The sequence below is a fragment of the Pezoporus flaviventris genome, unplaced genomic scaffold (assembly GCF_033815535.1).
Source record: "Pezoporus flaviventris isolate CSIRO_AGI_PZ_B2104156 unplaced genomic scaffold, CSIRO_AGI_Pfla_v1 ptg000041l, whole genome shotgun sequence".
In the NCBI taxonomy this organism is placed as follows: Eukaryota; Metazoa; Chordata; class Aves; order Psittaciformes; family Psittacidae; genus Pezoporus; species Pezoporus flaviventris.
The window spans coordinates 8,919,712-8,944,883 of record NW_026892589.1 but is presented as its reverse complement, the minus strand read 5'-3'; the positions used below and the strand labels follow the sequence as shown (position 1 = coordinate 8,944,883).

The 25,172-nt window shown below is 38.1% G+C and overlaps 1 protein-coding gene across 18 annotated transcripts in view; it reads left to right on the top strand.

The window, feature by feature from the left end:
- The window catches only part of EP400 (E1A binding protein p400), a 47,543-nt gene that overhangs the window by 7,032 nt on the left and 15,339 nt on the right, over positions 1-25,172 (top strand). For 11 of the 18 annotated variants that reach the window (XR_009745706.1, XM_061466118.1, XM_061466105.1 and 8 more), the window contains 32 exons: positions 257-364; positions 1,078-1,460; positions 1,702-2,004; positions 2,770-2,955; positions 4,330-4,470; positions 4,582-4,660; positions 4,936-4,988; positions 6,097-6,151; positions 6,486-6,575; positions 7,781-7,888; positions 8,667-8,860; positions 9,037-9,214; positions 9,889-10,025; positions 10,200-10,369; positions 10,841-11,015; positions 11,428-11,564; positions 12,197-12,383; positions 13,325-13,491; positions 14,311-14,465; positions 14,981-15,217; positions 16,286-16,450; positions 17,261-17,428; positions 19,436-19,533; positions 20,252-20,550; positions 21,277-21,479; positions 21,581-21,750; positions 21,956-22,152; positions 22,622-22,733; positions 23,420-23,563; positions 23,866-24,024; positions 24,289-24,372; positions 24,966-25,097. Coding sequence is in view for 17 of the 18 variants with exons in the window: in XM_061466118.1 (XP_061322102.1) it covers positions 257-364; positions 1,078-1,460; positions 1,702-2,004; positions 2,770-2,955; positions 4,330-4,470; positions 4,582-4,660; positions 4,936-4,988; positions 6,097-6,151; positions 6,486-6,575; positions 7,781-7,888; positions 8,667-8,860; positions 9,037-9,214; positions 9,889-10,025; positions 10,200-10,369; positions 10,841-11,015; positions 11,428-11,564; positions 12,197-12,383; positions 13,325-13,491; positions 14,311-14,465; positions 14,981-15,217; positions 16,286-16,450; positions 17,261-17,428; positions 19,436-19,533; positions 20,252-20,550; positions 21,277-21,479; positions 21,581-21,750; positions 21,956-22,152; positions 22,622-22,733; positions 23,420-23,563; positions 23,866-24,024; positions 24,289-24,372; positions 24,966-25,097 (5,174 nt within the window). In the remaining variant the exon portion in view is untranslated. Of the gene's footprint in view, positions 1-256; positions 365-1,077; positions 1,461-1,701; positions 2,005-2,769; positions 2,956-4,329; positions 4,471-4,581; positions 4,661-4,935; positions 4,989-6,096; positions 6,152-6,485; positions 6,576-7,780; positions 7,889-8,666; positions 8,861-9,036; positions 9,215-9,888; positions 10,026-10,199; positions 10,370-10,840; positions 11,016-11,427; positions 11,565-12,196; positions 12,384-13,324; positions 13,492-14,310; positions 14,466-14,980; positions 15,218-16,285; positions 16,451-17,260; positions 17,433-19,435; positions 19,534-20,251; positions 20,551-21,276; positions 21,480-21,580; positions 21,751-21,955; positions 22,153-22,621; positions 22,734-23,419; positions 23,564-23,865; positions 24,025-24,288; positions 24,373-24,965; positions 25,098-25,172 lie in introns of all 18 variants that reach the window. The other 7 variants (XM_061466110.1, XM_061466107.1, XM_061466116.1 and 4 more) reach the window with 5 other exon arrangements.

The window sequence follows — 25,172 nt, the reverse complement described above, 5'->3', positions numbered from 1 at the left end:
TCCACTCACAATAAATAGGACTGGATTTGGCAGGCATGGAGACATTGTTAGGTTGATTGTTCTGGCTAAGAAGATTGGAGATGGCCAACTTGATGTTAGAGGGACTCTGCCCTTGGAGCATGTTCTTCATAAATGCTACACATGTATAGTAGTCGTAGCTTTCTGAGCTGATGTTGGAATCATGTGTAGTAGTTTGCTGTGTAAAACTGAACCCATTCCATTATACCGTGCCATAAATGGAATTTGAATATCACAGATTCGTCTAAGAGACCACGAATTGAAGTGGGCCGTCATGGGATGGTTTTTCAGCACCCGGGTGTGGCTTCAGGAGTTCCTCTTCAACAGCTAATGCCAACGGCACAAGGTACTGTGTCACCACATGCCAATTGCACATTAATTTAACAAGGAGATGTTAGTGATGGGACTAGAAACTTGGGCTTCTGGCCTGCCAAGATCCTAGTCCCACCACACACTTCTCCATGTAAATTAATACTTGGTATGCAATGCCTGGTTTGTTTATGGAGCTGAGTGACGGGCTCCAGAGGTGCATGTGGGCATGGAAAAACGTCACAGGTGCTGATGCAAAATGGTTAATTTGAGAATTCTGGAACTGAACCAATGATTTATGAAAAGGAAACCTCCTAATTTGCAACATCATGACAAATTTTTATTCATTAGTTGTGCCAACCTTTAGAATATGTGTTAGAATGAATGTACTGAGAACTAAGTATTTCGACCCAAAACTAGTTTTTTAGGTTGAATTCCAGTAGCTCACCAGTCCTTTTCTTTTCTTTTCTTTTTACTATAAGAAATTCAGAAGACGCATAATGACATGGTGTTTTTTTTTCTATAGTTGCCATGCTCCATATTTTAGTTGCAGTCCTATGCATGAAATATTTTGTTGTTTATTGTAATGGTGATTTATTTTGTGATTGTGATGTGGTATTTTCAAGTGATGGTGTTTTGTGACAAAGTAAGTAACAAATTAGTCTATCTGCGGTTGGTTTCCTCATTGTATCAGTTAAGAGCATTGGATGTCTTCATTTCATTTGTGCTATGTTTCCTCTTGCTTTGTAGGTGGAATGCCTCCCACCCCTCAGACTGTACAGCTGACTGGACAGAAACAGAGTCAACAGCAGTATGACCCATCTAAAGGCCCTCCTGTGCAGAATGCAGCCAGTCTGCATACACCTCCACCACAGCTGCCAGGCAGACTGCAACCTGCAAACGTCCCCATGACATCTCTTCCAGCTGCTCTGCAGTTGTCACAGCAGCAGCCGCAGATAGTGGAATCTCCAGCTCAGCCTCAGATTCAGGTGAAGATCCAGTCTCAAAGTGTACCTCTGACTTCTGCTCCACTTCCAGCACCACTTCAACAGCAGGTGCTGCCACCAACAATCCATGTGCAAGGACAAGCACCAAACCAAGTATCACAGCCACAAGCTACAATACAGCAACAGGTATGTGAACTTTATTGGGGCGAAAATGTTTGTTTCAGTGCCCAGTAATATCCAAGAACGTTATCTTTCTGGAAATACATGAAAAACTAGGTTTTTTTAATTCCACTGGACACTTAAGTCCTTTCCTTATAAAAATGCAGGTGTACATTTTTTATTAAAGACCTCATTATGTTTATTGTAGTGTAGACTAAGACAGTATTGAAGCCTGAACTTAGCACTAACAAATGTGTTTCTTGGGCAGACTGTGACTCTGACACGACCATCTGTAGATCCTGCCCAGACTTCTCAGCGTCTTACAGCAAACACACTACCACCTACCTCATCTGTTGTGCCAGCAACTATCTCAGGCACAACACCGCCTTCTACATATCCAGTACAAACAAACAGGAGCTCTCCAGCAACTAACAAGTCCCTGTCTCCTATTGCATCAAAACCCCCAGGCTTAGCAGTAGCAGCAGCACCTAAAACACAAAGTCCAGCTCAGAATGCAGCAGTAATAGCACAGGACAATTCTCAAGACAAGCTTGCTGAGCAAGTAAAGCTGGTAAGATTTTTGATTTTCCCTGAAACTTACGAGCAGTTAACACACAGATAACAATTAACATGAGCGATGTGTTTGAGTTATGAAAATGGGCTGATTTTTAAGGGGATTGGGTGTTTGGTTTTGGCTTTGGTTTTTTTTTTCTGTCTGTTTTACATACTGAGGTTTGCTTTTATGGGCAGTCAGAGAAGTTGAAGACTTACTGGTCTTCGTACTGTTGTGTTCTTTCTATTTCTATTATGTTGATTCTGTCTAGTCACTCAAGGTGACTGCAACCTCACTTTTTTTTATAGCTAACCGAAGGTGTTTTGCTTATTTAACAGAAGCATTATAGAGAGCTTGTGTTTTCACAAAATCCAGCAGTATTAATAATGAAAATATATTTGTCTTCTGTGGATAAATACATCTGCAATTTCATTTTATGAAAAAAAGGGATTAGTTGATTGCAGTTTGCATCTGTCTTGTAACTTGGGTTGTTTTTTTTGCTGCCAGTGAACCTTTTTTATCCTGTTATTTAACAAAGTACCTCTTGTAATACAGGTTGAAGTACTGTGATTCTCTTTATGTTTAGGTTGAATTTAGTCCGGCATTTTTTTTGTTGATGTAGCGTTCAGACTTGATATTTGTAACGCATGTGTCACGCTGTTCATACTGTTCCACCTTTTTCTGTTTTCACTTATTTTGATGAAGTGCAAGCAATTATTTGTTCAGCTACTGTTTTAAGTGCATTCTGTAGCTTCATTGTAACTACAAGTACTTCTTTCTAAGGAAAATCAAATCCATCAGCGAATAGCAGAACTGAGAAAGGAAGGTTTATGGTCCCCCAGGCGACTGCCTAAACTCCAAGAGGCTCCAAGACCAAAATCTCACTGGGATTATTTGCTGGAAGAAATGCAGTGGATGGCAACTGATTTTGCCCAAGAGAGAAAGTGGAAGATGGCAACTGCTAAAAAGGTACTTGAAAAACGTTTTTCGACTCAGAACAGTCAGTCTTGGTGTCACTCAGCTTGGTAGCAAAGCTGTTTAAACCATCTTTTTCTGCAGATAGAAGTGATGGAAATACAAGGCACTGATTTTTAACTTATGTGAGAAGTCGTGTTGTCAGCTTTGGATATTCTAGCATTTGAAACAGGCTAGATAATTTTATTGGTTGTGGATGGAATTAATAGCTTTGGATTTTGTGGATTTTATTCCTCTGGAAATCAAACAGCTTGTTTAGGGGACCCAGTCGATATTTTGACTGTGTCATATTTAAAGTACAGCTATTGTGTCTTATCTCACAAATCAGTTATTCCCTTCCCATGAAGAGTAAACACAGAATTTTGTAAGCAGCTTCTCTTGGTGTGGTTGTCTTAATTCTTTCTTAATCTCAGAAACAGCAGTTGAAATGTGATGGAGAACTGTTTCTGTAACTCTTCCCCTAGAGATCAGCACAGAGAGGATAATTAAGTCAGTGATGGAATGGAAATTGTGGTGGTGTGAGATGAAATATATAAAATCGATTTATTTACAATAAGCAAGAGGTTTCTACGGATTCCAGCAATGTTGCATCTTCTTTTGGTACATTTATGACCAGTTTAATATAATGAAGAGAGCAACTGAAGGTCATCAGTTTAAATTACTATGCTGTTTTTTATATTCTACAACGATTGAAACTCAGAACCCCCTTCCCTAGAAGCAAAGTATTGAAATAGGTGCATCATTTTGTAAAATGAAGATGTGCATTTTGAATATAATTTAAATCTGGATTTGAAGCACTTGTTCCATTTGTGGCCAATGGTAGCTTTTTAAGAACAGGAGAAACAAGAAGGGCAAATATGAAGTGATGCTTCCTCTGGCAGTATGCTTCATACATCTGGAAGTCAATGTTTTAGGACCTTCCGAGCTAAAGGTTGCAGTCAAGTCAGTCTTTAACAGCCATTGACTAAATCTTTCATTAATGTATGTACACTCCTTTTGAACACATTTTGCCTTTTGGTCTCTGACATTTTGTGGTGTGATTTCTATGACTTCATATGTGCTGTCTCAAAAAAAGTTTTCTTTTAAGTTTGCTGCTAATTTCATAGATTTTTTCCTGTTTTTTATTGAGAACAGTGAAATAAGAGTTTCCTACTAGATTGTTTAGTTATAGTTCTTGTATTTTCTTTTTCCCATTGAGTTTTCTGTTTGTTGTTTTACTGGTGTAGTAGGAATTAGAAATATTGGAGGTAAGAGGTTGTGTGTAAAGCTATAGTCAGAATCTGACTGCTGATAACCATTATAACCTCAAGAAAAGCAATGATGTGTATTTTGAGGTAACCTAATTCAGTGTATCTCATGCTATTTCAGATGGTAAGAACTGTGGCTCGGTATCATGAAGAAAAGAAACTTAATGAAGAGCGAGCTAAAAGGGAAGAACAAAACAAGCTAAGGCGAATTGCTGCATCAATTGCTAGAGAAATAGAATACTTCTGGTCTAACATTGAACAGGTAAAATTAATACTTATTAATACTTGTGCAAGTATTACGGGGGTTTCTTTCCATCTTTGGCAATTGATTTATAAAATGTAAGTGGTTTATTAGACTTGTTTTACATTTCAGGTGGTTGAAATAAAACTGCAAATTGAATTTCAAGAGAAAAGGAAAAAAGCTCTGAATTTAAAGAGAATTTCAAGGAAAGGTAATTGTATTCCATTTCATAAGAAATCCTGTATTAAATCTGATGCTGTTGTTTTACGGAATTTCACTCAGTGGAGTTTCATCTTGTTGGTGATAGAATTGTGAGATGCTAATAATAGGTTGTGAACAGATCTGAACTATGAGCACATATTTATGGTTTTCTGCTAGATTTTATTAACATCTCTTACATTTTATGTTGAATGCATTTAAAAGTTCACAAAGAAACATAAAATTGCTAAGTGACTAATGCATACATCAAGTATAATAATTTTCCAGGTAGGGATACAAGAACTGCAGAAGACCTTTTACTGGAAAAAGAAAGTGAAATGGTAAGTCTTCTGTTCCTTAAAAACATCAAATTCGTTTAAATATGATTAGCTATGTGAAAATTCTTGATAAATATGGTATGTTTTCCTCAAATACATGGTGATGACAGGCAGCTTTCTGTATAGTTACTGACAACTGAACATATAGTCACAAGAACAAATACAGTTTTTTTCTGTTTATAAACCACAACTTTTAATGGGGAAGTGGATTGTGATTGACGTGTGTCTTTTAAAGGAAGAATTCCTACCTACTCAGTGGCTTTGAATCATTCATTCTAAGGTTGCAAGACCAAAAAGATGTACAAATTGATTGCCAGACTTCATTTGGCCAGGAGTTTTATCTACTGTAACCAGGGTTATACTTTGTGGGTTATGAAAGTGTGTTTTCATCTGTTCAGTGGTGATTTACCTGCTGAGAGATGTAGGTGTATGTTACAGAATTGGTCAAACTGAATGAACTTTCTGTCTTTTGTCCTGGGCAAAATGCATGCTAAGACTTCTTGGCTGCATGTGTGCAATTGGAGAAAAATGGATGAGGGATTGTTTTGAGACCCTGAGCCATCTGGCATGGCACAGCTGGTGCCCACATACTGAAATGCTCCCCTTTCACCAAGCAGAATGCCTGCATCTGAATTTCTTGTTAGGAACAAGCTTTACCATGTGTTATCAGCCAAACTGTGGCCTAGCACTGTCTGAGTGTTAATTTGCAGAGACTAAACCATGGCTAGACAGCTGAGACTGAACAATTGTAGGCCTGTGCCATATCTCTTTTTTATTGGTGAGAGAAAATTGAGTCCTCAGTTCAACCTGAGTAAAAGGTTTTGTGCCTCCATAATGTTTCTAAGGGAAGGAGTGTACTATGGCTTTGTGCTGCAGCTGGACCTGAGCAATTTGAATCACAAACACTTGGAGTGGCTGACTGCATGCTACCTTCAGTACAGAAGCAGTGTTTGCTTTTGTATGACCAGGAAAGTACTAATAGGTGTTAAGTATCTATTAACAAGTGCTGTTGTGATTGCAAGGCACTTTTTTGCTTTCTTTAAAAAAACCAAACAAAAAGCCTCCCTAAATTTGTTTTTCGATTTTAAATATTCTCATTATTTGATGTCAGGGCTCATCATCTGGAAGGAAAAGAAAGGCAAGCATGTCTTTGACTGATGAGGAAGGTAAGTCACTTTTCAAAATTGTCCACCTATAGTGTAATACTTGTTGTATATTAAAACCCTAAACGCACAGGGTTTTGGTCTATTACTGCTTTTCATAAACGAAATACCAACCTTCATCCATTTCTTAGATTAGATAGGCAATTTCATAGGCAATTTTACTTAACAGAGCTTCAGTGAAAGTTTGAAAATAATTTTTATTTTTATATTTTATATATATATATTTTTTATGAATCCTGCTAACTCACAGATACTGTTGTATGCTAGTACACTGCATGTGTGTAAAACTACATACTTCCTGAATTATTGTGTAAGTTAGCTTTTGTTTTTATTTTAGTTGAAGATGAAGAAGAAACAATTGAAGAACAAGAAGCTAAAGAAGGAAACATAAACCATCAAACTGAGTTGTCTAATCTAGCCAAAGAAGGTAGGCATGTAGCTTGATGCTCCTCTGTGGTAGGTTCTGAAAGAACAAGTGAGAACACGCAGCAGTTATATTTGTGAATAGGGTTATAGATGGGAAGTTGAATGCATTCAGATGTTCAGTCATATGTTTTCCCTTTTGGAAAGCTGTAGCAGTTAGTTTATGGGAAGATGATGGACATATATGATGTACTTTATAAAGCAGTCCGTATACTTACCTAGTTATCAGACAAGGTGGCTTGAGAAGAAGTATTCCTCTATTGAAGCACTGCATCTCTTTAAAACCTCAGACCAAAAGCTCTCAACCTAAATTCTAGGAGGGCATGATAAATACTTAACACCACTTGAGCATCAGATTGAACATGAATGTTTTACCATCAACTGTCTTGAGTATCTCAGAAGGGATTTGTGACCCACCTGATAGGTCTGAAAGGGCCCTGAAATGCCAGTCTTGGGGGTGGGCGTATAAATACTTGGACATAAGGGGCTTTTAGGAACAATGCTCTGGCAGCAACTCACTTTCATTAGCAACATAGCAACTGCTGTGCTGAGCTTGATGTATGCAAAGTATCCCATGGGGATCACTTCACTTATCATGGCAAAAAACTTGCTGATTTTTAGAGGCAAGCTTCCCATTAAGCAAAGTCTGTCTGGTGATTAATATGCAGTATCCAAATCAGCTTGTTTGGTCTGTTTGGCAGCTTAGTGGCTGCAGCCAGCTGGCCAGTTGGAGATATTATAACTCTTGGCCAGTCAGCCAAGTTCCTAATGAGGATGTTTCCTGATTGATTTGCCACTGCCAGTCATGAAGCACATTTTTGCTTCAACACATCAGGCAAGGAATCAGGGAGATACTCTTTAGCAGGGTTGAGGTACAGCTCCATTTTGGAACTTTGAAGTCTTGAGTGGCCACTTGGCTGGATTTGGTCCCCCTACTTCCTGGTTTACTGTCAGTTTGTATGGTGGGTTTATAATACAGCAAAAAGCAAGCTGGGTGAGCAGACGGCTTGGTGTATTGCAAAGTGTTCTCTGTAATCAAGGTCATTAAATAAATATTGCCATAATCTGCCTAATAATTACCTCTTCCATTGACTTCTGATTAGAGAACTGGCTTTATACAATTGTGAAGAATGTAATGTGATTAAAGACAATGGTACTGCTTGTTCCCAGATTTCATATTTTTAAACTTAATCTTTTAATGACCTTCAGCTGAATTGCCTTTGGAAGATTTACTAAAGATGTATGAAGGTGCCTTTGCAGAAAGTTTTCACTGGCCCCAGCCAAAGCCTGACAGTGAAGAGGATAGCAGTGAGGAAGGTAAGTTACTTATTGTTTAGAAGAAGTGCTGACTTGCAAGGTCAAATAAGTTGATTGGCTCTTCAGGTCTCTATTAAAAGGCATTTTATACTAAGGGAAAACAAGAACTGAGTGAATCACATTTAAAATGTTTTTTAGTTTTAAGTGAAGAAGAATGTTATATACAGGAATGAATGGAAAGTGCAGTGGCTTACTTGCTAAGCATTTGGAATGGTCATTAGAAAAATTGCATTTGTTCCTCTTATTACTAAATATTACAGATTTTAATTATTAATTATTACTCAGTGCTCTTTGAAGAATTTCTTCCTTTCTTTTTAATTTCTCAGTTTAGGAAAAGAGGGTAGCATTTGTCTGTCTTAAAGTCAAGATGTGTAAAATGCTCAGGAGCAATAGTGAGCTGTAGAAGAGCCTCTCTACACTGAATTAAACAGTACGCTTTCATAGCTAGCTGTTATTACACAGTTGCCATCTGTTCTGTACTAACATGATGATAGAATTACATGTTTGAAGATAGGTTTCAAGTAGTATGAGAGGACCTCCCTAGAAACTGTGAAAAGCTAATGGTCATGTTAGCTTTCAAAGTGTGAACATCCAGAACATGTACATGATCCTGAGCTTAGGCTATTTTTGTGTTAGCTTGACAAGCCTGAAAATCACAGATTTTTTTTAACTTAGCTGCCTCCTTTTAGACCCCTGTCTGAATTCTAGCCATCTCAACTCATTTGTGTATCCGCTACTGAAGTTTATTACAAATGCTAATGTAATTGTTTTCCCATAGAAATAGAAGACCATATCTCTGATAGGGAAAGTCCTCAGAAAGAAGTTGTCCTCATAGACTCCCTCCTCAGCATTGACCAGTACAAGGGTATAGACAGATCAAGTCCTCCAAAGAAGCATATGCGAGACATAGCAGAAGTTGCTGCTGCAGCAGAAATGCTGTTACCTAAAGGCAGCTCCAGGATAACAACAGCGGTAAGACTCCCTGTTTTCTGCTACTGTGTATGCTCACTTTTACATGATTTTGCAGATTTTAGCAACAAATCATATTAAATATTTTCTAGTTATTTAACTATAGAATGGTTGTGTTTTGTGGCATGCTCTGTGAATTTAACTTGGGGAAAAAAAGTATGAAATTATTCACATTACAGATAAAATACAATACTCCATCGCTGCTGTATGGGCCTCTCAGAGAATATCAAAAGATTGGGCTGGACTGGCTAGCAAAGCTTTACAGGAAGAATCTCAATGGCATTCTGGCAGATGAAGCTGGGCTTGGAAAAACAGTACAAATTATTGCCTTTTTTGCCCACTTGGCTTGTAATGAAGGTAAGTTTATTTGTCCAACAATTCTAGACAGGTACTGCGCCAACATTGTTTTTGTGGATTGTAGCCTAGGGTCATTTTATTTCTGCTGAACCGTATCAGACTTTAGATAATGCACAGAGTAAGATTATGTCAGAAAAACTGTCTTAGATTGTGTGGCATAGGGGTGTCTTCCTATCAACTACATTGTTTGAGCAATCTGCTGTTACCTTCTGAGTGGCAAAATTCATCTGAAGCCTAGCTCACTGATATAAAAAAGCCTTAAAAAATTGTGTAATGACCAAATGGCCACAAATAGTTAAACTGAAGGAGTAAATATGAACCCTTAAAGAAGTGTGTTTTGCATATCATCTCAGATATTACTTATTGTGGTGGTGTACTGAGGACGTTTTAAGGACATAAGTAAAGCAAAGGTGGTAGCTTGGGAGTAGTATCTCTTGTTCAAGCAGTTGATGTAGTTGAGGGGAAAAATAGATAATAGATGCACAAAGGGTACTTCCTTTGTGTCTAATGAATAGTAAAGTATAGATTAGTCATTAAAATACTCTGTTGTTACTGGATCTCACTTTTAACGATGAATTTAGTGCACCGCACTTAAAAAAATCAGGGGAGAGTATAAACCACATGAATTCTCAGGAGTCTCTTCCTATAGTTAACTGCTGTTTCCCCTCCTATAGGTAACTGGGGCCCTCACCTTGTTGTTGTACGGAGCTGTAACATATTGAAATGGGAACTGGAATTGAAACGCTGGTGCCCGGGCTTGAAAATACTTCTCTACTTTGGTAGCCAGAGGGAGCTTAGGGCAAAAAGACAGGTACTGTATTTCGCAACTTCTGTGCTGTTGTATTCCCATTTTAGATGGGAACAGCTTTAACCTGCACTTAAACATTTATTTGAGTCATAGCATCTTTCTGTTCTTAGCAAAGAAATAGCTGGTTGTAAGATACTTGAGAATTCTGTCTTAGATTTTCTGTCTCCTTTTCTGTAGGAATGGACAGAACCCAACAGCTTCAATGTGTGTATCACTTCCTACAAGCAGCTGTTCAAAGGCCACCCAGCATTTATGAAAATGCGATGGAAATACTTAATAGTAGATGAGATGCAACAAATCAAGAACATGACTGAAAAACACTGGGAGGCACTTTTCAGTCTCCGCTGGTAAGGAGCAGGGAATTGTTCTCCTGCTGGTAGTGAGTTTTTCTCTCTTCATGTTGCACAGCTCTCTTCTTAACAGAAAACTGATAAAAGCCCTCTTGGTTTGATCTGCCCGATTTCCTGTGCAACATGTGCCTGCAGAGGTGTCTTCAGTGAAGCCATCAGGATTGAGAGACATGCTCAGGATTTTTTTGTGGCCACTGTCATAACTATAATTCTTCTTCACCGATACTCCATGCTCCCAAACAGATCCCCTTGTGTGTTCTGATGCTCTGCAACACGGAATTTATTTTGGTGGTATATTCAAGAGTAAAAAGATAATTTAGCCTAGATTTAAATTTCTTCTGTGCTTAGTTCTTCTGTGTATCTGACAAAAAACCTGAACTACAGTAAGCAGTGTTCGGATATTGGTGTCCTTTTCATAATGATGCTAGCTAAATGCTGTGTTGTTTTAAAATCTTTTACTCTTCACAGCCAGCATCGTTTACTTCTGATAGACACTCCTTTGCATAACACATTGATGGAGTTGTGGACCATGGTACATTTTCTGATTCCGGGAATTTCAAGACCTTACCTAGATTTTCCAGTAAAAGCACCTAATGAGGAGAACCAGGATTATTGCCATAAACTGGTCATCAGGTTACACAGAGTATGTTGTCATTTTTTCTCATCTGTCCTACTACCGTAGTTAGATGTTGGAGGAAAAAAATAGGAAAGAAAGAAGAAATTAATAGCTGTGGTTCAGCTTGAAGTTTCTGGCTTTTCTGAACACTTTGTTCAGTTCAGACAAAGTCCTGCTGAAAGCAGAAGTTTCTGCTACCAGAATAGTATGGAGGTTTCTTAAAAAAATAATGTAAGGCTCTGATTTGAAGCATAACATGCAGAAGTTGAAAGAACAAATTAAAGCCTTACAACTGTGTGCATAGCAATATGATTGTATACAGCATATGAGGTGTATCACATGAGATGTGTTAGGTGTGAATAGGTTTAGCTTCCTGTTGTAAAACTGCATCTTTGAAGTGAGATTTTTTTTTTTTCCCCTTGATTCTAAAATGTTGCAGATGATTCAACCGTTTATTTTGCGAAGATCAAAGAGAGATGTTGAAAAACAGCTAACAAAGAAATATGAGCATGTGCTAAAGTGTCGTCTTTCTAGTCGACAAAAAGCTATGTATGAAGATGTCATTTTACAACCAGGGTAAGGAGTTAAAACAGTAAATAATGCTGTCATTTTTGGTGCTTAAGCAAGATGGTAATTGATTGTCATGGTTGGAAGTGTTCTAGTGTTTTTGTGAGATTTTCCAGTATGACCAGTGGGTAAGACATGATTGCGTTGTAAACTAAAATTACAGGCAAGTGGGGCTGTGGGGCTAATGAAAAACATGCATTTAACCTTGGGAACCTTAAAGTCAAGTTGTAATGGTCAGATTTGCTGCTCTTGTGCTTTAAGATTTGTCCCTGAAGAGTGGTTTGTTATTTCTTAAAGCCCAAAGTGTTTCTCCTCATACCCACGCATTTACCTGTGCTGTGATAATAAGTGGTTATTGATAGGTACAGGGATGAAACGGAAACAAAACAGGTAGAGGTTAGGGAGGTGGTTAAGTTGTACTTGACTGTAAGGTAGGACTGGTCCCAAAGTTTCATGTTTCCGCATTTACATTTGGTTCAGTGCTACTTAAAATGCTCTAGAAAAACCTAGGTATAAGTTAAGTTGGTTTTAAGACTTTTGCATAACATGCTGCCGTTTCACATTCTCACCTTGCTGTTTTAGGAACATCTCCATAAAAACTGTACTTAAATTAATGTATTTCTGTATAAATTATTTGGTAGAACCCAAGAAGCCCTCAAAAGCGGACACTTCATTAGTGTCCTGCATGTCCTGATGCAGCTGCAGCGGATTTGTAATCACCCTGATCTGATAAACCCCCGGCTTTCAAGTACCTGTTACGTATCAGAAACACTGGAGTACAGAACTGCGTCTCTGGTACTGAGTGCCCTAGAAAAGGATATTTGGAAGGTCAGTATTTTTCTCTCTTGACTGCTTTGCAGAATTTCAGTACTTAATATTATTGTCTTCTTATACATCTGAAGTCTACCTGAAGTTTATAAACAGAAGGAATTCACAGTTCTGTAGCTGTGCCTACCAAGTGTGTACTTGTTGCATCTCCTTTTTGTAATAGTAGCTTGAGCTTTTCAAGTAGTTTGCAATCAGTAATTTTTCATTAATTACTTGGTCAAAGAGAATTTAACTTTGCTTTCAATGTACTCATGTTTGCAGGAGTTTTCTGATGCTGAAATGTGTCAGGAAATGTCTGGCGGCATTCTGTAATTTTCCTTCTGCTTTCAGTAGCTAAAGGAGAGCAAGACTTACTCTTTTTCTAAATTAGTATGCTAAAGTGACTAAATTAGTGTGCTTCTGTCAATCCATTTGAAGTACCACTATTTGTGATATCCTTAAAGAAGTAATTCCCCTCTTCAGGATAATCAAAGGGAATAATTGCATTAGAGAGAAGTATGAGTAGTGGAGCAGATGAGGTGATCTTTTTGATTAACCTTATTTCCTTCCTTCGTATTCTTCTACTCCTGAATTATGCATGTGCCTTTGTAGTTTGGCATTTGAGCTTGAGAGTTAACAAACACCTTCTAGGAGTTCTACTTAGTTCTTTGGAAATTGTGATAAAATATTAAGAATTGTTCAATGTGTCTTGCTTTGATTTCCATAACTGGCTAATGATTTCATTTCTTTTTCTTCCAATGCTGATGCTTAAAATGGGATTATCAGTCTAAGATATATTTCCAAGGTTTCTAAACAGCTTTGGCTAATAAGTAATAGCTTACTTTTAAATTTACAGCATTTATTTCTAAAAATACAGAAAGTGAATTAAGAAGAGAACATGGAGAGGATTTAACTGTTTGGGTTATCACGTAAAATAAACCTTATTTTACAATATCCCTTAGGAATCAGACTTGTCTCTTTTTGATCTCATTGGAATGGAAAATAAAATGACTCATTATGAAGCACAAATGTTGCCAAAACAGAAGGTTACTAGAAAGTTGATTGAAGAAATCTACAGCTCCCCTCCACCACCAGCTAGGCCCAACCCTGTGAAGCTCAAACCAAGCAGGTATGTACAACTGTCTTCCGTTTAAACTAGAATTACAGGAAGGAAATGTAGTCCTGTTGCTATGTTTACAGCATTCTGTCTGTATCTCTAGTAATGTGATTCACACAAAACCTCAGACTTGACTTTGCATTTTATTGTTCTGTTGCTTTCTTGTTCACTCTTGAAGGATTCTATTTGAATAGTTTTTTGAAGCGTGTGGCTCCTTTTGAAGTTTGTTTATGGATTTCCCATAGTTTTTACTTCAGCAGCAGGTGGGTTTTATTCTTGGGGTCCTCGTTTATGGCAAGTGAGTGTTGTTTTGCAACTAAAAGACTAAGTTGGACCTGCAGGGTTATCTGTGCTTGCATTGTTGTAAGAGACACATGAAGTTTTATAGCAGTGAATTTCTGAGAGTATTTCTCTGCTAGTGACGCAGTGATCGCAAAGTAAGGTGGAACTGTTTTTCTGATGCAAAAGGGCTGCCTGATGACCTGATGGCATGTTGACATCTCCCTGGAAATGATATGAGATCCCCATTCTTTTTCCAGGAATCAGGCTAGACTCTTTTAAGCTGTTTCCTGTAATTGTCACACATCCAGCAATAGACTGGATGCATGACAATGAAAGGTTTCTTCTTTCTTCTTGGACTTAACAAAATGACTTTATAAAATGTCCACACTTGAAGTTTGCTGAAGTGACGAGTCTTGCCAGTTTCAGTCATCTGCAAGAAAGACATGAGCATCTGATGTGATTGGTTTATACTGTCTGGGTGCTAGAGCTCATTGTTAAAGGCTGAACTGTGACCTCCCTATAGACTTTGAATTTTCATATTCTTTTCAGGTTGTTTCAACCCGTTCAGTATGGTCAGAAACCTGAGGGCAGGACTGTAGTCTTCCCAAGCACTCAAGTACAACGCACAGTGACCACAGCAACTGTAACTCAACAGGCACAAGTACGAGGAAGGTCACCCATAGCTACGGTGTCTTCAAATCAAGGTAGGAAAGTTAATGCTAGGTTCGTTACCTGAGCCTCTGTGTAGTCGGATAAAGGTCTGTTAATAGGACTCCTTTCCCCTCTAGCTTAATGGTCTAGAATACTAATGGCTTAAAAATACCAACAGACTAATTGCCAGTAAATTTCCCCACTAGTTTCTACAGTACGATCTGCCAATATAATAGAAAACTAAGCTTTGTGTAACCTGTTAGCGTATGGAGTAAATATGGCACAGTTGGTATTTAAACCCTGATCATGTGTAATGTTCTATCAATGATGGGAATTTACAGTGCATTTGTGTATTTATTTAAGCTTTTAAACAATGCTTTCCAAATACATAATATTGTAAAAAGAGGATGGAGTAGAAGGTGTGGAAAGAAATCCCGTTCTGTAAGGACAAGCCGTTCCTGTAGCCTTTTTAATATCCTGTTGGAAGGTTTCTTTTTAATGCAGGTTGTTTAAAAGAGTGGAGTTAAAACCTCTAACAGCTTGCCCAAACAACCCTTATTGATTGCAGCCGCAGCAGCACAGTTTCAGACAACTCAGGCTTCCACCAGTGCTCCAAGACACCAGCCCGCAGCGACCTTCACCACAGCAACTAGCACAGCCAACCCTGTGAAACCGCGGGGCCAGACCTCTGCGCCGGCCTCTCAGCTAGGGCAGGCCCAGCCACAGGCCCCCTCGCACACCATCCAACAGAGTGTGCTGCCTCAGAGGCTGGTACTGACCTCTCAGGCCCAGGCACGGTTGCCTAGTAAGTGGCCTCCCCTTTCCAGGTTTCTCCCACCTTTATACTACAATGAGGTTAAGTTACTAGGCACCCTAAAAATGTGTACAGAATCGTTGTTTTTTTTTCACTCTTCTGATTAGCCTTGCTCAGTATGTTGCTTTATGACCAAGGAAAATCGAAAATTGGACAAGAAACAATAGAATTGCTGTGGACATACATTAGCGGTGTCAACTTAATCTCCTATTTCTGCATGTTTCTTCTGCTGGCAAGACTTCCTTCAGACCACATGTTTTAGCTCTATCCTAATTATTCCTTTCATATTAAACACTAATCCATCTGCTAAAGGCCTCTTGCAGAGAGGAAAGTCTCAACCGTTAGGCAGAGAAAAGCGATGAGGCTTTGCTTTAAGGTTGTATGTGCACTGCCTATTAGCATGTGTATAGAGTACTGAGCACTGATGTATTAATTTTATCTCTGGGGTAATGCACTGCCTTTACAAAAGCTACATTTTCACGCCAGTATTTTCTCAATACCATAAAACCTAATGCTTAAATGCCTCTAACCTTTCTGCATTTAAATCACAAAAAGCTTGGTCCTTGTCACTTCTAAAGCTTTTTGGTTTGTCTAAGTGCAGATCGCTTAATATAAATTATGTTTCATCAGCAAATTTCAGGCCATTTCAACTGTATATTTACAGTGCCACATATGTGAATATTTTTGTCTCTTCCTAAAACCTTCCTTCATGCTCTTGAAAAGGCAGTGAAAATCACTTTAATGTCTATTACTCGTCCTGTTACAAAGTGTCACATGAGTTTTCAGGTAGCTCTTAACTTTTTTGCTAATGGAAGTGGTAACTCCTAAAATGTTGATGTTCTTACCCTGTAAACAATCAGCTTTTTTCCAGTTTGCCCATCAAATCTAGAAATCAATACCTGCTTAACTTTTATATGACACTTTTGATGCACTCTTGAGTATAATTATGCATGGAAGGCGCTTCAGCACCAGTTTACTAACCAAAACTTAGAATTGTGACTATTGACCAACCTGCCTCCCACTTTGGTCTTTTTTAATGCCTGTTTCCCTTTTTGACAGGTGGTGAGGTAGTAAAAATAGCCCAGCTGGCTTCTATAGCAGGAGCACAAGGCAGGATCGCTCAGCCAGAGACCCCTGTAACACTGCAATTCCAAGGGAACAAGTTCACTTTATCACATAGTCAACTTCGCCAGCTCACGGCAGGGCAACCCTTGCAGTTACAAGGTACTTATTTCAAAACAGGGAGTTTTCCATTATTCAGAATGCTTTGTTATGGACAGCACATTCCTTGCTGCTGTATGTTAAAGAGATTTTTCCATCCCCACTGCTTACTGTGTTCTGCTCTACCTGTTTTCTGTGTGAGACAGGGATAATAAGGTAGCTCTGCTTTAAAAAATAAATGCCTGGCAAATGAAAGACATGGTTACTTTCTTTTTCTGTAATGTATTTCAAGATTTTCTTATTGAATTTGTTTTCACGTGTATGCAATACAGCTAAAGTAAGGTGAGGCATTGTTTCAGATTAAATCCCTAATGAGCAGAAACAGACACAGCTGAGGATGTTCTTTGTTCTGAGATGGTGTAAATAATACTTGAGGATTGTTGTGCCTCTGTATTTTGACCCAACTATTACCCTGACCTGAATACTCTTCTTACAGTATATTTTGCCCTCAAGCTTCCCTTGCTGGTGGTATGCGTGTTGCCAAATTCAGGAGAACCTGGAAATCTTGATTCTCTGTGGCCAACAAAATAGAGGGAACACTAAGTGAGGATTTCTTGGTTGACCTGATTTTGTCTGAATTCAGTATAAAATACTCAGATTTAGAATGATACCTCTACAATGTGAAACTTCTCATCAATTATGAAGATTTAGGCATTTCCCTCTTACCAGATCTTATGGTACTTTAAATCAGATTGGTGTAATGAATTTGTCTGCCAGTCTGTAACAGTAGTATCTTTTGCTAGAGAAGACTGTTTACACTCTTTATTCTTTACACTCTGTTGAGCCTAACTGTCTGAAAATCCTTCGTTGTAGGAAGTGTTCTTCAGATTGTTTCAGCACCTGGTCAGCAGTATTTGAGACCTCAGGGCCCGGTTGTCATGCAGACAGTTTCCCAAGCAGGAGCTGTTCAGAACGCTCTGAACGCTTTAGGAAGTCAGCATCAAGCAGGTGTCCCAACTTCCACAGCAGTGGCGCAGCAAGGTAGGTTTTCTAATCTGAAATGTCTGTATCTAAACATTCAGTTACTAAAATCACATTGGTACATAACTCCAGATTGTTATAGACCACAGTTCTGTAAAATGAGTTCAGAAGCAGGTAAACTGTGAGGCACATCCTTCTGATTTGTGTGTGATTAGGTATGCTGATTAGGTCATTTTTCAGTACAAACCTGGGAGAGCTTGAAACTCTATTAAATATATAGGGTTTTTTTTTCAGTTGTGTCATAGGTATATTTTTTTGTGGGAAGAAGTGAGTGTGAAATAGTTTGTTACTTTTTTCAAGGAAAAATCAGGGTGATCATTTTTTGTGCTGACAGAGAATGTCCAGCAATTCTCCTGATTTTTCCACATTGTTTTTGCCTTTGTCTAATTTTCTTTGCTTCTCTATCTAATCAAGCTACTGTTTTCCCTCTGCAAATACTGCTTAGGTATTTGGTGCCTTGCTGCAAGTGTGATTGGTTCCTTGCTTAAAATATGATCAAGATATTGGTTGAAAAACTATAGAGAAATTTCTGTCTAAGATGCATTTACAACAAAACAGCACGTTGAAAAATGATGATAAATGCAATGCTAGGAGTTTGTTCCCTGGAAATGGCCATATGCTGTAATGTTTTCTGGATATAAACCATTCCCTCAAAACAGACTGCTTACTGCTCCTTTTTGATGTATTAATGTGCCACTGAAGTTCATACTTTGACTCTCTGAAGAGTAAACATCTTGTCATAAAAAGGTGAGAAGAAGCTTCAACAGCCTCCCTGTTGCTGGGAGGTAAACGATTTCTGTCATAGTTTGGAAGAACTGTGATTCAAATGTTTCACCCTCCAGCTCTGATTGCACTACAGGTACTTCTAATCATGGCCACAGTTCAGAATGAAAATTGATGTAAGAGTTCTACAAAAACTCATGCATCTTACTACTCTCATGATGGTAAAAAGAGGGCTCTGTTAAAAGCAATAATAACTGAAGTACTGTTTCCAATTGATAAAAGAGAACATTATTATTATTGCTGTTCATCACTGGAGGAAGATGTAAAGCCTTTTGAAAATACTTTGACTTTCTGAAGTTTGGATAAAATGCTAAATAAATTCCATTGCTTTGGGTGATTGGAAACTGAAATTGCTGGGATCACATGGTCCTGTGTAGTAAAACTGGATTTATATTGACTGTCTCTGTTTGTTTATTCATAATAAAAATACAGAAAGGCAAAGCTTAAACCTCTGCATACTCTTTAGAGTCTGTTAGTCTTAATGTAAGGGCCAGCATCTGCTTGTTAACTGGAATGCAGTTCTTCGTGGGTGTGTTGACTCACCACTGCAGGCTCATAGTGACCAGCAGAGGGTTGTGCTGCTTTTCTAGTACAAATAACCAGTGCTGATGAGCAATGTATTCTGACTGAGATAGAAACCTATATATCCTATCAAGAAAATAACTACTACACAGTGTCTGTAGTCTGCTAGTACATGATCACTGTAGTTTCGATAAGTTGTGTGTAATGTTCTAATAGTTTAGTTAGCTGTCTGGGAAAACATTTGCTAGCAGTTGAATTCACAAGGACTCCACCATGAGATTCCATCATACAGTTTCATCAGTTTGTAGATACACTGAATTCATGTGTTTTCTGAAAACATCTTAGGTGGTTGCTTTAAGATGAATTGGAACAATCTGTTCCTGATTTAGAGTATAACTTCTAAATGTTAATACCTTTGCACTTTACATGGCATTTTGAATAAGCTACAAATGCAGCAGGTCTTTGTGCAAAGCAAAGTAAAATTCTATTGATCTGTCTTGGACTTTTGTGAAAACAGTTGGTGTAAACGTCTGTCGGATATGTGATGTGTAGCAAAGTATAAATTTGCGATACCCAGTGGACATCTAGGCTAAAAACTTGTCTGCAGTTATGATGTGTTACAGCTATGAAATGTCTGCTATTGAAAATAATAAATTAAACCGATCTTAAGAATAAATATATAAACACAACGTTTATCCTCAGTTTGTATTCCAGGTAGAACTGCAGTTACTAATTTGTCATCTAGTGACATGGGAGCAGCGTTAAAACCAGCACCTGGTTTAACGCATGGACAGCTGCAGGTACTTAATTTTTGTTTTCTTCAGGAAACAACACTTTTCACACTTGATACTAAATCCATGCAATAGTTGGAAGCCTTAATTTATGAAGCTGGGATTAATTAGGAACTTTGATGACTACAGAGTACGTAAACCAGCTTCTGTCAGTGTTTCAGGTTGACAGAACCAGTGCATTTTCATTTGTAATCCATTAAGATAAATTCTTGTGTATAAAAGCAGCTATCAGGTTTCTTGTGCTGTGGCAGCAGACAGGTTCTTGTGACTGTAATACTTCATAATTACATAGTAATGCATAAATAAAGGAATCATAGGATTTTCACAAGCAAAGATACTCAAGCAACCTATAAAGCATAGGGAGACATCAAGTATATGTTAAACTGTGCAAGAACCTGCACCTCATAAATATTAATGTGTTAATTGAAATGTTCCAAATATAAATTAATGGTTTTGGTTTATTTACAAAACTATGAAAATGTACTTTAAAAAACCAAGTAGGTATTAAGATATAATTGACTAATATGAATTGAATTTAATATGAATTCAAATTTTATCCAAAATTTATACCTTTAGTGATTGCTTTATGTAGTTCTTATAATCTAGGATGTTGGTGGTATAAAGCACACAGTGCTCTGATCCTGATAGCTGCATTCTGCAGAAACTCGAATTCCTACATGTTTATGATGAGCAGCAAATGGTTCTTTTTCAACTCTCCTTGGCAAAGGAAACATATGAAGAGAAGAACCGGCTTTTGAAGGAGCGCCTGGACAGAATATTTTCTGGCAATGAGCGCCGTTGTTCACGGGCCCCAATGTATGGCAGAGACTTGCTGAGTGTTTGTTCTTTGGCTGGTGAAGGAAAGCCCTCTCAGCCGTCTTCCAGTCAAGACAACAGCTGGAGGTGGGCTGGCTTTGTGAACTGCTGCCTTTCTTCAAGTGCCTCTGGAGGCCCAAGTAGCCCACTGCAGGAAATGATCCTGACTTTGGGTCAGCAACAAGAATCTCTAAAGGATGTTGTTAACAGGTAACGTGTGACTGCCTCAAGCCTTTACCACATTTAGTTATTTCTTAAGCACTCCTTTTCAAAAGAGCTTTAAAACCTTGTTTCTGTTCATATTTGGTTTAGACTGATACATTTAGCATAAATCATGTGCAGTACAACCGTAAAAATAACAGTCACTTCCGTTTCCTTTAAGATCTTTATAATAAGAGTTTTCAGTACCTCATTCCTAATTTCAAGCCCAAATTCAGCTGACCATAACTCATCTTCCATTCCTACACTTTGGATTTATTTCTGAATAGTTCTGAGTTAACCAACAAAAGCCAAGACACAGAGATAGAGGCAGACTCCATCATTTAATGGCATTTAATGGATTGCATACAGAGCAATAGCTGCAGCTTTCTAGAAACATGAAACACAATTAGGAGAACTCGGGCTTTTCTGTATTGCTTTTAGTAAGTTTGGTATGATGGGTGTTTCTTGTGTTTGAGCTCCAGTGACTGAATGCAGTGGTCACAGTGCAAACACCTTAACAAAAGCTATCATCAAAGCAGACAAAACAAAAGTATAAAAGGAGGTAGAGAATATTAACACTTTGAGGGCATTCAGCACTTACTAAGTCACTTTAACAAAGTGGGTACATAATAGTGTAAAATTACATGGTTGACAGGCTGAAAATTCTGGCTGCAGATGATAATTTTGTATATAACTTTTTAAACTGGTATTCTCTTGTTTTGATGCTTCTCACAGGGCTCTCCTCGTATTGCCAGCTGCAGTTGCTGCTCCCCCATGTATGTATGTAGCAAATCCTCCCCCTTCATATAGTCATAGACTGAAACTCTTTAAGCACAGTCTTAAGCAGAAGGCAGCTCCACACTTGCATCAGTTGCAAAGGATTACCACTCCTCACTTGCTGCAGTTCCCTGACCTCCGGCTGGTGCAGTATGACTCAGGTAAATGATGACATTTGGTGATAATGTTTCCATGATTTCCTGTTTCACTGGAACAGAATTTCTGTATAAAACTATTATTGATTTTCTTGTTTGAAATGTAGGAAAATTAGAAGCTCTTGCTGTCCTGCTTCAAAAGTTGAAATCTGAAGGGCGCCGTGTGCTGATCTTATCACAGATGATTCTGATGTTGGACATACTGGAATTGTTCCTGAATTTCCATTTCCTCACATTTGTGAGGATTGATGAATATGCTAACCACGAACAGCGGCAGGTAAGATTGCCCTAGCAGTTGTCCACTGGGACAGCAATATGTGCTGCTGAGGTTATTGTATGCTACAGCGGGAGAAGGACATTTTCCTGGTTTCTTATTCATATTGAAACTCTCGACTTGTTTTTGTCTGTGTTTTCATTAGGCTTTAGTTTGGCATTTTATTTCTGTGTATGGTTTATTTACTCCTTTTACTCCGTTTGTGTAGGAGCTGATGAAAATTTTCAACAGAGACAAGCGCATTTTCTGTGCCATCCTTTCCTCTCACAGTCGTTCCACTGGAGTCAATCTTGTTGAAGCAGACACAGTTGTGTTCTATGACAATGATCTAAACCCAGTGATGGATGCAAAAGCTCAGGAATGGTGTGACAGAATTGGGAGATGTAAAGATATCCATATATACAGGTGACGGTTACAGCTCAATGACCTCTCTTTATCATGCTTTAATGTAAGGTTAATTCAGATAGTGCTGCTCTGTATGATCTGAAATAAAGTGGAAACAGTGCTGAAAACTTCATCTCACTTCAATAAAGAAGATGCCAGGTTATCATATGAAAATGTGGTTGGTCTTAACACCAAATGTAATGAATGAATCTTTCACACTTGTTTTTTTGACAGTTTACATGGAGTTATTCAAATGAGTTGTCCTTTGATCTTTTTGTCTTGATTTTTTTTTTAATTACACTGTTGTTAAATGTAAGCTTTAAAGCAGAGGTGGTGGTACGTGTTTTGTTCCTGGCACATACCACACCCCCACAAACCAGCACATGCTTAGAGTTCGGTGTTATTCTCTAAGGGAAGCTTCTCTTTTTGTTTCTGAAAGCTGTTTTGGAAATGACTAATTAGATCTCTATTCTTTTTCCTTTTAATTTAGGCTTGTCAGTGGTAATTCAGTAGAAGAAAAGCTTTTGAAAAATGGCACAAAAGACTTGATCAGAGAAGTAGCTGCTCAGGGAAATGACTATTCAATGGCCTTTTTAACACAGGTAAGTTAATATTCAAAGTACATTGAAATATCTGTGTTGTGGTGTTTATCTGTGTTGGAATGGTTAGTAACAGTTTAATAGGAATCTGTTGGGGCTAGAATGGATAGGTAGTCATTAGATTTCATGACTGCTTGAACTCTGGGTGTTAGTGCCACATCCTCTCAATTACCATTCATCTGCTTTTTGTCCCATTACTTGCACAGCAATGCGCAGGTATCACCTGTGTGACACTGTATTCTAGTTTCTTGTGCACTGCTGCAAAACTCTGCAGAGCTTGTAAGGATGAAGGTTTCAACAACTTTAAAAATGTGACATACAAAGTTTGAGTATTTGGTGAGATAGGCTCTCAGTTGCTACTCTGAAGATGCAGAAGACAGTGAGTGCAGTAATTAAGCTAGTCCATCCCCTTCTGGCATTCTCAGTACAGTGGTGTACAATGAAACAGTATTTCTGACTTCCCTATAAACAAGCTGTTAACACTTTATTCTACTCTGTAGTCCTCCAGGAGAAAGTTACAGAAGAGAAAACAGCCAATTTTCCAGAAATAATAGATAGAAGTTTATTCTTTAGTTAGCCCATAGTTTATAAGGTTGCTTGAACCTGAGCTAATTCAAGGTTATATAAAAATGTAGGATGGTTCTGACAGCAGAATTTACTTCTTTTTATTTTTTCTTCTACTTACAAAGCAAACAATTCAGGAATTGTTTGAGGTTCATTCTCCCATGGAGGATTCTGGATTTAGAGTGAAAGCAGAAGAATTCGTAGTACTTTCTCAAGAGCCATCTCCAGCAGAAAATATTTCACCTAAAGTTGCAAGACCATTCATAGAGGTAATGGTTAACACACGTTAAAAATACAGCTGTGCAGCATTAGTATTGAACAGTTGCCTTATCTCTTTTTATTTGGGTAAATTCTGCCAATCTCTTTTTCTGTAGTTTTATGTTGTTTTGTGATTTCCCTTGTAATGAAACTTCCAAAGCCCACAGTTTTGTTGTATACATTCTGGGGACTGTTTCTGTTGCCTCAGCAGACACCTATTCCATAAATCTGTGCTGGATTTCAGTGAATTTCTTATGGGGTTTCTCTCCATATTTGAAGTCTTCATTATTTTTAAAATATGTCTTTTTGAAAGGCCCTCAACAGTATTGAACAAGAGGATGAGGAGTCAAACGATCGTGTACAAGAAATAGGACGTGGCTCAAGCATTGAACCATTAATCTCAGAGCTCTGTGAGACAAAATACAATGAAGAGCCCTCACAGCTGCAGGAGTTAGTTGCTGTTGTGGATCAGGTACCATGACTTTCCATGAATATTTGGTTAAAAAGTAATGTTAATTTGAGTATTTCAGTTTCTTTGGAGTCTGCCTTAATGCAACTTGTCTCTGGGATTGATACTCCCATTAAATGGATGGGACATCTCCTACTGACTGAAGATGTTAAGCTGTCAGAGAGGGAGATTAGTTTTAAAGAGAGCTTTGATACACTCTCCTTCAGTTCACATTCCTTTTATTATCTTCAATACTAACTTTTCTTTTTCCTTGATACGTTCTCTCAGCTGACTCCAATTGAGAAGTATGCTTTGAATTATTTAGAGCTCTTCCATGTTTCAGTTGATGAGAATGAGCCACGTCTGAATGAGGTAAAACAACACGCCTTTCTTTTCCATATTGTTCTGTCACAGGAGGTATGAGCAGGGTTATATTTTCAATGTGAAATGGAAGTTACTCCAATGATGTGGAATATATTGTAGGCACTTCTGTGATCTTCTTTTGCTATACTTTGTGAACGCCAGAGCGCCTTACAGAGAGCTTATTGTTTTGGGATTCTCTTGGTTTAAGAAGGTGTCAGTTCTTAATTTCTTTTCTATAAAATGGGAATGACATGCTTTAGCACAGCTCAGCAAATATTTGTTGTACTCGATAGCTCTGGGGAACAGAGAATTTAATTAACTTCAGTGAACCTGCTTAGTTGGGTAAAGGAGCTGTGTTCTGGTTGTCTTGGTTGTTTAACTGAAATTCTTAGTGCTTTATTGAGGGTTTAAAGACCCTCAACAGAGACCAAAAACTGTCTCTTCTAAATGATTGTGAAAGCATCTATTAAGAAAGTGCTGTAAGATTTCTGTGCCTGAAAATGTCACAGTTCGAGGAGTTTGGCCATAAAAATACAAATTGATAACTTGTAGTCAGTGTCTGTTACTCCATAAAGTTTATAAGGTGTCTGACTTTCATGTAGATGGAATTGAAAACTGCAAAGAAAGCATGGGAAGTCCAGAATATGAAGGAGTTAAAGGTAAAAGAGCAAAAAATGCTTTGGGAGGATGAAGAGGAACTTCTAACCTACACTCGGGAGGATGCATACAACAAAGTAAGTCCTGATTAGTCTTGTTAATAGTGCATTTCTTAATGGGATACCTTTTCCTTCAGGGTTCAGTTGGATCAT